Source organism: Hydra vulgaris, chromosome 02 (genome assembly GCF_038396675.1).
Source record: "Hydra vulgaris chromosome 02, alternate assembly HydraT2T_AEP".
NCBI classification, from domain to species: domain Eukaryota; kingdom Metazoa; phylum Cnidaria; class Hydrozoa; order Anthoathecata; family Hydridae; genus Hydra; species Hydra vulgaris.
Genome location: NC_088921.1, coordinates 72,622,867 through 72,635,000, shown reverse-complemented (window position 1 = coordinate 72,635,000; position 12,134 = coordinate 72,622,867). Strand labels below are relative to the sequence as shown.

The window sequence follows — 12,134 nt, the reverse complement described above, 5'->3', positions numbered from 1 at the left end:
TAAGAAAAACAGTATAAAACATTAAATAAATAATAATAAAAACATTCTGAATTAAAAAAGCAATATACATATCTGATCTTTTAATTGTATTTTTTATTTAGAACAATTAAGTTAAATCTTTCCGCAAAAAAGTTTAATCCAACATGTTGACGTTAAATTAAATTAATGTTGAATTTTTGTTAAGTTTTACATCCATTTTTAGTTACATGTTGTAGGCTACAACATGTAACTAAAAATGGATATATCAACATACAACTAGCTTTAAAACTACAACTTGTAGCTTTGTAACTAGTTATATGTTGATGCATGTTGTAGTTACACGCTAAATGTTGTAGTTACACGCTAAATGTTGTAGTTACACGCCAGTTACATGTTGTAGCTTTGTAGCTCGCTACAAAAAACCCAAAAGTCACTTGCTGGTTGATAGCTAAATATCAAATTTTTGAAACTTTTGACCTTAAACAGCTATTAAACAGCTATTATTAAACAGCTAAAATAATCTTGATACAATTAAAAAGAAAAAATTTAAAAGGAGATTTAATACCTCTGGTTTAGTCCTTGAACACACAAATTAAACATAATAATAAAATATTTATTTTTAGAAAATGAAAATGAATCTAGTTTTTTAAAAGAAGAACTCAGTAAACCAATAAAGAAAAAGAAAAAAGAGTCAGCAAAAGGGTTAAATCAATAAAAATAAACTTTTAACAGATACTAAGTCTATGTAGTTTACATAATGGTACTTTAGAGCAATAATAATAATCATTATTATATTACAAATAAATGTAACATTTTTAGAAATATGAAGTTCAATGAAAGGTTTGAAGACCTTAGGAAATCCACAAAAGAAGCTGTTACCAAGCCGGTAGCTCCTTTAAGTATATATTTCAATTCTTTTTATTTCAGTACTTGTTAAAACTTTAAACATGTTTCAAAGTGATCAAAGATGTGTCAATGATGATTTTCAAAAATAGGTTCATAAATAGGAATAATAATGTATATATATATATATATATATATATATATATATATATATATATATATATATATATATATATATATATATATATATATATATGCATATATATGTATATATATGTATATATATATATATATATATATATATATATATATATATATATATATATATATATATATATATATATATATATATATATATATATATATATATATATATATATATATATATATATTTACTCTTGCTGATAATAAAAAGCAAACTTGCTTACTATTTTTCTCATGGTTTTTTAATAAAAAACCATGAGAAAAATAGTAAGCAATATAAATAGTAAAAATAGGGATAAGGAAGAATTATTAAAAAAATTCGATTCCTGCACTAACCAAAACCCTTCTATTTGTTATCAGTATGTACTGAAGCCCTCGCTTATCCCTAAATCAGTACAGCGTTATAACACAAATATATTTGTTTATATATTATTATATATTAAATATATAGCAGATTTTTCAGTCAATTTGTTCAAAACTTATCAAAGAATACCTAATGCTTCAGCAATAGTACCTTTTGCTGAATCAGTTGCAGCAGAAAATTTAGGTGTGTTTATTATCTTCAATGGTAATATTTTTTTTTTTTAAATTCATATATAAAAAAAGTGGTAAAGTTATTTTTAATTGTTTATTAGCATTCAGATTTTTTAGCTGAACATTTTTAGGAGTATGCAAAACTATTTTGAGAGGATTAGAGCAAATTAAAGAAACACAAAAATTTCACTCCAAGATGATTCAAAATCTATTGCAACGGTTCAACATAGAAAAAGATATTGCATCAGTAGAGCTACCGGAAGGTTCAATATTTCCTGTAACAACAATGGAAGAACTGGATAAGGCTTTTGTGATATTAACTAATGTTACTACTCAAAAGATTTCGGTAATTGATTACACAAACCTATTTTGTATAATTTTTCAAATACTCAACAAGTCTTTCAAAAATATGTACTATAATAATATAATAAAAAGTAATAATTTAATTTAATTTTTTAATATTCATTCTTATTATAGGTTCATATTCTTTTTGAAAATGGTGGGCAAGATATTTCAGAATTTGTTAATCGAAATATGAACTATCTTTTCGGAAATATTTTGGCCAGACAGCTAAATTTGACTGGGCACAAAAACAAGTGTGGATTTAATAAAACCATTTTTTACAATGTTCTTTATGGTATGCTTGAATTTCTGATTTTTGAATTTACACATTTAGTTTAAATAAAGTTCAAATTTAAAATTATTTTTTAAATTACAGCTTCCGTAAAAATGAATGCATCTACAAAGGAGTGTACAAAAAAACAGCTTGAGGAAGCCCTTTCAAAATGGTTTAGAAATTCTCGTGACAGAGGTAAAGGTCGTAGACGACGCTTGGAAGGAGTTAACGATTTGGAAGAAAATTTGAGTGTCTTTGAATAGTTGTTAATCCTATTTTAAGTGATTATGTTATATTTTATACTAGTTTTTTTATTAAAAAGTTTGGTTGTTTTATAATAAATGAGTTTTTATTTTCAGCATTGTTTTTAAGTTAAATTTTTTTATCTGTCTATTTATATATACTAGCAGAAAGCAACCCGTAATACGGGTTTCGGTCGGTCTGTTAATTTATAGTGGCTGTTTTCTACAATTTAAAGTTGCGATACCTTAACTAATACCCTGTAAGAAAAACTCCTTTAAATTAAAAAATTAAACTATCTGTAAAATTAAAATAAATTAATTTACCAATTATTTAACGTTATTTGAGTAATTTACAACTGACATAGGTCATATCAGTGTATGGCCGAACCATTTTCCTAGACATTACTAAGTTCAACACAATACGTTTTTAGTTACTGACACAAAATAATAACACTTCATCATGCCTTAAATTGACGAAAGATTAAAGCTAAATTCTTGTTATATTTTTTATAACATGAACTTTAATTAATAAGATTAATATGAAGTGAAGTAATTTTTTTATGAGTTATTAATTTTTTGGTATCCCCTTGATACATGTTTCTTTAAAAAAGGAAACTGTCTTTAAAACGATAAATGCACACATCTAAATAAATTTATTATAAATAACTAAGCAATTGAGTACAAATGCGTTTCAAACAAAAAAAAAGTCGATTTACAATCAAACATGTGTATTAGGGTGGAGCGATTTTCATAGCAAAAAAAAAAAAGAGTTTAAAAACCAATATTACTGAGACACGAATCAATGTCTATTAATTATAAGATAAAAGTAAAAAAATATTTTTTGATTTTGATGAGATCTTGAGGGTCCTCTTTGGAATTTAAATTCTTGACAGGTCCTAATATTTTTGAATTTTTTTTTTCTAAACCATATCAACCTTGGACTCAAAAAAAGCAGAAAAAAATGCTTGTTTCATAAATAATAATTTTATAAGAAAAATTTTAATCAGTTCAACTATATTTGAGTTTAATTGGTGAAAAACAAATAAAATTTCAATTAAAAAAGACAAAAACAAACCAAATTCAAACAATAGTATATTATAAAAAATTACAAATTACAAATTAAAAAAAAAATTACAAAATTAAAAAAAATAAAAAAAAGTCATCAAAGAAAAAACGGCAACAAAAAAGTTATAAATATCTTCAGATAGAAGATATTTACAACCTTTTGGTTGCTGTTTTTTCTTCGGTGTCTCTCAACACCCCGGTATGGATGAGCCCTCCATTTGAAGGATAGCTCATACATACCGCCATTACTTTGCCACTTATTGAAGGACCTCTCTGAGAGAAGCCCTGGGTGTTGGGACCAATATCTTTTGTATTCCTCAAATGTTAACGACTCTAAAATTACAAATAGAAGGATATAATAAAATTTAAAAATATTTACAATTTTTTTAATCAAAATATAAAGCATAACCTCACCATTTTCACAGGATGAAGATGATGCTAAAAATAAATTAAAAAAAAGTAAATTAAAAAAAGTTAAACTTGTGAGAAATTTAATTTTAATAAAAATATGAGTAAAATGCAAACAGTTTAAAAATGCCATATTTATATTAAATAATTCTTTCACCTATTGCACATATTTCTCCGTAAAAAATATATAAAATTTAAAACACAGCCCTACCAGTTATGCTTCTACCAGACACTAAAGACAAAAAATTTACCTCAGAATAATTGATAGAATTATATTTACATATAAATAAATATTTAACTATAATTTTTTTTACCTATTCCCCTCATTTCTTCCATGAAGTTGTCTAAAGTAAGATAAAAGATAACTGAAGCTAAAACTAATTAAAACTAAACTAAAATTACTAACTAAGATTAAAACTAAACTAAAATTATTAACTAAGATTACTTTATCCTAGTTTTTGGTATACAGGAGCACTAAAAATATAAATAAGTTTATGGACTACTAATAGGTAAAAAATTAAGACTATTAGGTTAGAGGAACAATCATTTTGTTAGCCCAGAATTCTTAGGTACTATGGCGACAATGACTCCTGGCTTATAAACAATAAGTTTCAAGTCATCAAATCTCATGAAATTATTATAGCAGATAATAAGTCAATAAACCTGTTTAGAGCTTCTGGACACTACAGACTTGGAAAAGTAGATACAAAAAGCTGGAGTCTTTTTGGGACTCCGCATCCCTGGATAAAATACATTTCATACTATTATAAAAACACATTTATATAAACACATTTATAAAACAACTATATATATCACTACATACACGTATTTATCAAACTACATATATCATCTCATACACATATTTATCAAAAACTTTTTAACTTTGAGCATAAGATAAACATATAAGCAAACCTTTAACAGCTATAAAACGACATTTATTAGCATTTAATATTTTTAATGTAACAAAAAATGCAGACTACAATTTACAACATTGTAATGAAAAAGATGAAACCATTAAAGAACAAAATTATAAATTTCAAATAAATACATATTCAGATACCTTAAAATGAAGCATAACACAACATTCTTTTGACAAATTCCAGAAGAATTTTTATTTATTTTTCTATTCCTTATTATTTTTCCTAAGAATATAAAATATACATATAGATATAGAGCAATATAAAATAGATTGAAATAAACGCAAACTTATGCATATAAACTTACATGAACACAAATAACAATCTTATTCTATTTAACTTTCATATTAAACACATAAATAAAATTTTATACTCATTATTCTTTCTACAAAAAATAATCTAAATCTATAAATAAGAAAATGAACTGAACTTACTAAAAAAGCCATCAGCTCCTCTTAATTGCTCCAGAAAATAAAACAATACTTGCTTAAAATGTTCTAAAAAGACTAACGACAAAACTGAAACAGTTTACTTAAACAGAAATTTTAGTTATAAACTTCTTCTAAAAAATGAAAACAGGCTATAAAAATTAGAAAAATAAAAACAACCAACAACAAACAAACGATTATTTGAATTTTCTATTTTAAACAATGAACAACATCAATTCTTTTCGAAAATAATAATATATCAGCTCTAATTTGCTTGCTTGCTTGCTTGCGAAAGACCGCATGGCAAATGTAACCGCGCATAAAAAAGTCTATAAACTACTTAAAAACTAAGAAATGGTGTATTTTACAGAATACAGAACCGTCATTAACAACACTAACATTAGGCGTAACTATGCGCACTATTCATTACCGTATTCATATATAAGATATATATATATATATATATATATATATATATATATATATATATATATATATATATATATATATATATATACATATATATATATATATATATTTATATGTATATATATATATACACCCCTCTGAATTAGGTTTGGCATTCAGAAATGCTGACCTAACTGCTGACCCAAAAGTAAACCTATTTTTAATTAATAGAGGCAACCTCGGTTGCCTCCATAAATTATTTCCAATGTATATATAATAATTATATAACAATATATATATATACATTAATTTTGCTTTTTTTTAATACATCATAGGTTTTATGCAATAAAATCTAAAATAATAATATATTAATATATAAACATATAAACATATAATATATATATATATATATATATATATATATATATATATATATATATATATATATGTGTGTATATGTATATATATTTATATTTAATTTTATTTCTTTAGAGTACCAGGTTTACATACTTTTAAACAATTGGTTTTTCAATAATATAAGGGACCCGCTAAATGTTCTCACATATTTTAAATATTTTTATTTAAATTATTTATTGAATTATATTTTTTCTAGAATGACTTCAGAAAGATCTAATCGCAGAAAAATAGCTAAAGAGGTGTCAAAACTTTTACAGGAATCTACAACTTTAAATACTCCAAATCCTGGTGTTCGTTCATGTAGCAGCAATGTGTTTTTTGATTCTAAAAATTTACATGGGATAAGAGAACAATTTGACATTAATTTGAAAACTAATGAATTTGTAACTAATTCTAATTATTCTGATAATAGTTTAGCCGTTATGCAGACTGTAATTAGCGAAATAGAAGATAACGTAAACAATATTGAATTATTTACCAATAATAGTGATGAATGGTCTCCTGAGTCGTTGAATTCTGATGATAGGAGTGATGAAGATAACGACAGCAAAAAATTGCCTCATAAACTTGCTAACTGGGCGTTGAGCTTCAATATAACACATGCTGCTTTGAACAGTTTGTTATCTTTATTACGAGAATCTGGTTTAAGTTTGCCTAAAGATTCAAGAACACTTCTTCATACCCCGGAAAATATAGATACAAAAATTGTGGCGGGGGGTGAGTATTACTATTTTAGCTTGCAGTATTGGCTTTCGATAATGTTTAAAAGCAATTTAATAACAGCAAACAATAACCAAATTACCTTTCACAATAATATTGATGGAATACCTATATTTTCCAGTTCAAGTACTTCTCTTTGGCCAATTTTAGGTTCTGTTATTGAAGCTGGAGCAATAGTATTTCCTATAGCAGTTTATTGTGGTGCCAAAAAACCTAATTCTATTCATGAATATCTAGAAGATTTTTTGGTTGAGTTCAAAGCTCTAACAGAAAACAGTTTTACCCATGAAAAAATAAAGTATGATATAAACCTTGCTGCAATTATATGTGAGGCACCAGCAAGAGCGTTTGTTAAATGTATCAAGGGTCACAATGATTATAATTGTTGTGAACGTTGTGTTCAAAAAGGAGAGTGGTGTGGCAAGATAATCTTACCGCATACATCAGCAACTTTAAGGACCGATTTCGATTTTCGTTATCAAAATAGTTTGGAACATCATAGTGGTATGTCACCTTTAATTGAATTAGGTTTTGACATGGTAACAAAATTTCATTTAGATTATATGCATCTGGTATGTCTTGGGGTTGTGCAAAGACTCACCAACTTATGGTTAAATGGTCCCAGATCGTGTAAAATGTCACAGAATACTGTAAATACTTTATCTGATAGATTTTTACAGATACGTTGTTATATTTCAAGGGAATTATTTTAGAAAACCAAGGTCTTTATCAGATTTTAGGCATTGGAAAGCCACTGAACTTAGACTTTTTCTGATATATACTGGACCAGTTGTTTTAAAGGGATTTCTTGAGCCAAAGTTGTATTCAAACTTTTTAGATCTTTCAGTTGCAGTTCGTATTTTGTTATGCCCTATTTTGTTGAAATATTATGTTGGTTTTGCTCGTCAGCTACTCATTTATTTTGTGCAGTTGTTTGGTGAACTTAATGGTGAAGATCAGTTAGTTTATAATGTACATTCTTTGATACACCTAGCAGATGATGCAGTTAACTTTAGAGTTCTTGATAAGTGTTCCTCATTCAAATATGAAAACTATCTAGGTCAACTTAAAAAACTTGTTCGTAGACCACAACAACCATGTTCGCAAGTTGTTTGACGAATTTTTGAGGGCTGTTTGAAGATAGATGGACATCATTATCATCAGCAAAAATTTAGCATCCTGCATGTTGATGGACCAATAACCATTGCATTGAGACGTTGTTTGCAATTTAAAAATTACCAAGGTTTAGAGTGTTTTGTTTCTGCGACTGATGGTAATAATTGCTTTGAAATCAAAAACAAAATTGGTTTAGTCAGAAATATTCTAAAAGTCAAAACAGGTGAATCTTGTGATGGTTTAGTTATGTTTGAAGAACTTGCTGCTCTTGAATCATTATTCACAGATCCACTCTCTTCCAATAACTTGTCGATATTTTATGCAAGCAAAATGACTGGAATTAATAAAGTTTATCCACTATCAGATCTCAAAATCAAGTATTTACAAATACCGTACAAAAGTGGCTTTATTGTTATGCGTCAATTACATTAGTGAATTAATAATATTTTTAATTTTCAAAAACTTATAACCTATTTATATTATATCATGTATTTATATTACTGTATATTATACATATTATATATATTTTTATATGTAATATTATTATATACATATAATAATAATATTACATATAATAATAATAATATTCTATGAAAAGTTAAGTGATTAATTTTTAATCTTCAACTATTTTTTAACATATATTTTATATATCTAACTATATATATATATAAATCATATAAATATAAAAGTACATGCTATGCTAATTTATTTATCAATTACTAAAGAAAAACTTATAGTAAGTAATTTATTAAGTTGAACTCCATTTTTATTTACTGTCAATTTTTTAATTTAAGTTATTAAGGTGTTTTGCATTTTTTGTTTAAGAATATTTCTGATTATTTGTTCACCCTGGCTGTTGGCAATATTTGTCTACTAGTATGAGTTGACTTCAAAATTTTAGCAAATAGAACTTCTCCAGTTTCAATTAATGACTTAAATTAAATAAACTACTTTAATGACAGGTTAGTAAACATTATAGAAATGATTATGATAAATAGTCTTGTTTATTAATGTTTATTAACTCTAGTATGGAGTTTTTTTTGTATAAATTAGTATAATGGTTGGTGAGGATACTCGCCAACCATTACACTGAGGATACTTATGGTTGGTGAGGATACTTTAATTATTACACACAATTATAATATTGTGAGAAAATAAATATTTTTATCTGAAAAGTGTTAGCATGAATCCTTAATATTTCGCATTATATTAAAATATAAACAATGTGTTGCTTTTAAAGTTCAACTTTAGCAGTTTAATTTAATTTTTTTACAGGTCTCATTGAAGCCAGATATACCAAGAAAAAGTTGCTTAAAAAGTGGTTTTAACAAAGATTTTAATTCGTGAGGACATACGATTCACGATAAAAGTTGCTAATTTTAATTGTAATTTTAATGTGCTTTTTGTTCGAAATAAATAAACATAAAATTATATAATTTCTTTTTTATATAATTTTTTACAATTTTAAAGCAGTTTTGCTATGCTTTACAAGCGTTGCTATGCTTTACAATTGCTTGAAATTAACCTAAATTTGGAGAACACTGGTGGTACTGAATTTCCTTAGACTCTCTTATTTTTCTCTTAAAATAATTTCTACTTCAACAGTGTTGTTTTTATTCCATTCAAAGGCTCCATGGAATGCTCCGCAACAACAGAATTTATCCATTTTCCCTCAAAAGTGTTGGCGAATTTTGTTTCACCTGCATAGAGTGTCCACACGAACACTCCAGTCTGTAGACTCATGGATAAGAGTATTTGGAAAGTCGAGGGTTTTTTTTTTTTAGTTATTAATTGTTGAAGGTTATTTGGTGATTGGAGCAGAGTCTTCATTTTTAAACATCTTTAATTGAATAACTTTGGTACCCATGGCAGAGAAATATAATTAAGTTCTAGGTCTTTGTTAGATTTTATTTTTTTGACAATGTTTGAAGTATTTTTTTATTATAACCATTTTCTATAAACATTTCTGTAAGAAACTTTAATCTATGATTTATGCGTTCTCTACGGCATAGTGCAAAAGCTCTTTGGATAAAACTTTGAAATACACCATAAATTATTTTTGAATCGTGACAAGAATGCGGCTTTATTTGCAAATTTGTTATTGCACCTTTACGACAGATATTAAAAAGATATGTTCCGGATTTGTTATTTGTTATTGAGAGATCAAGAAAGTTTTCGTCTGTTAGTCACTTTCTTTTACATTTGTATATTTGGAATTTGTGTTATGACAATTTAACAAGTCGGAAAGACGTTATGATTCTGCCTCTTTATTAAAACTGCAATGGATATCGTCAACATTCCTGTTAAATGATTTTACACATATTGGGGGTGTAAGATATTGTGCCTATATTAACACTTTTTCTTCATGTTGCAAAAAACCATTAATGATTAACCTATAGCACTGGCATCTTCTAATATGTATGTCGTTTTCATGTAAAAAATAACAGTTTGACAAACACAAATCTAACAGTGATTTTATTTCTGAAAATGATAATTTTGAATTAAAGACGGGACTGTTACAGAGTTGTTTTAATAAAATATCAATTGATTCTTTCACTGGTATTGAAGGAAAAAGAATAATAATATTGAAATTTACCAGGATTGATGTACCATGATTGAGCACATTTAACAAAGTGTTTTGAATTTTGAAGTTTTGTTTTGTTAAGATTGGAGGTAGGTTGAATGAACTATTCTAGATAATTGGATAATTTATATGTAGGTGACCCTATTGTGTATACTATATATCGCAATATTAGTTGGTAATTTTTAGTTGGTTAGAGTGCCTTGATGACACCATATAATCGTAGAGGAGTGGCGTTACTTGGATAAAATGATCTTTATTCTTTTTTTGTAAGTTTTGTTTCCACATTTCGTAAAGTACTCTGAACTTTGCAAAAGAGTTTTTGAGTTTTTAGTTGTGTTTACATAGGAATGGTGACGTTATTTTGATGGCAAAAGTAAAAACGTAAACAAAGCAACGTTATTCAAAAGTCGTTCTAACTTTAATAAGACTAACGTTGATGTATTGTTAAAATATAACGTTGTGTATTGTTTTAATATTAACATTTAAGACGTTAGCTAATCAAGTTTTTCCGAAGTTGTTCTAACGTTTGGTATACAACGTTAGAATAACACCGTTATGCCGACGTTGGAACATCGTTAGAATTCAGTTAATTCGCCCCGCAACCGAAATCCAACCAAATTAAAACAACGGCTCGACGTCTTTTTTTTACTGGGGAGTAACTGAATCTCTTTAACTCTTAAGTTCACAGATAGTTTTTACTCAATTGTTTTTGGCTTAGACTTTTTAATTTCCATTTTCAAACTCAAATGAAGATTTAAGTCCACTTCCAGTGTGATCCACCATTCTTTAAAGAGTGCACTTTGCACAAATTTCAAAAAATGGATATTTTCAGGATTGCATTTCAAGTTTTCCACTAAATATTGTTCAAGGTAGGATAAATATAGCAAAAGCCAAGTTCCTGATCATTTGATTGTGTTTATCGCTGAGATTAGTGTTTATGTTTAATGCAATAACTTTATTAGATATTAATGAGATAGATTTTATGCAAACTTTTCAATCTCTAAAGCATTAGACATTTTTCAAATACCGAGGGTTTTTTTTCTCCAGTAGCGTTTGCACTTCTTGCAAAAGCTGAAGATAGATCTTCACGATGGTAAGTGGCTAGTTCTTTAATTTTTTTCCCTTTGCTTTGTTCTCTAAATAACACTCCATTGTTTATGTGGCCTTCCAGACCAAAATGACTATTTTTATTGGTCATAAGATTTCTTTGATGCCAATGATTTTCTTTTTCTATAAATTTATCATAATAATCGCGCCATTGTTTTAGTTTTTTCTTCACCTTTGAAATAAACATAGCTAAGCAACTTTTACTTTATTTAAGTTTTCTTTGCAAATTTCTTCGGTATTTTTTATTCCATTTAGTAAATTCTTAAATAATCTTAAATGTTTAAGTGACATTTCTTGTAGTACGTAAATTTACAATAAGTTATAAAACATCAAAAACAGCATCGTACTAACTAATTTTTCTTTTTTGTGAAATTTCGGTCTAATTTGAAAAGACCATCATCAGACGTAAAAAACCAATTTAAAAACCGTTACAATATAAAATTCTAAAAATCATAATATCGAAAAATTGGAGCATAGCCTGCATTTTCGAATATCTTTTTTAATTGATTACTTAATTTTGGTACCCATGGTAGAGAAACTTAATTA

General features: G+C 26.6%; 1 protein-coding gene across 1 annotated transcript; it reads left to right on the top strand.

Annotated features, from left to right (window-relative positions):
- The first annotated feature begins 123 nt into the window (after positions 1-123).
- LOC136077159 (uncharacterized) lies at positions 124-9,325 on the top strand. The gene is made up of 9 exons (XM_065791870.1): positions 124-681; positions 799-878; positions 1,478-1,573; positions 1,692-1,906; positions 2,038-2,197; positions 2,279-2,371; positions 6,258-8,328; positions 8,723-8,859; positions 9,173-9,325. The coding sequence occupies exons 2-7, from the start codon at positions 803-805 to the stop codon at positions 6,260-6,262; spliced, it is 645 nt and encodes a 214-aa protein (XP_065647942.1). The 5' UTR covers positions 124-681; positions 799-802; the 3' UTR covers positions 6,263-8,328; positions 8,723-8,859; positions 9,173-9,325.
- Positions 9,326-12,134: the final 2,809 nt, after the last annotated feature.

What these genes read in the sequence shown, in the direction of transcription:
- LOC136077159 (XM_065791870.1), top strand. Translation starts at nt 803, where the DNA reads ATGAAGTTCAATGAAAGGTTTGAAGACCTTAGGAAATCCACAAAAGAA. An exon ending in CAAGCCGGTAGCTCCTTTAA is followed by an intron (nt 879 to 1,477) that starts GTATATATTTCA and finishes TTAAATATATAG; the next exon opens with CAGATTTTTCAGTCAATTTG. An exon ending in TTTTTACAATGTTCTTTATG is followed by an intron (nt 2,198 to 2,278) that starts GTATGCTTGAAT and finishes TTTAAATTACAG; the next exon opens with CTTCCGTAAAAATGAATGCA.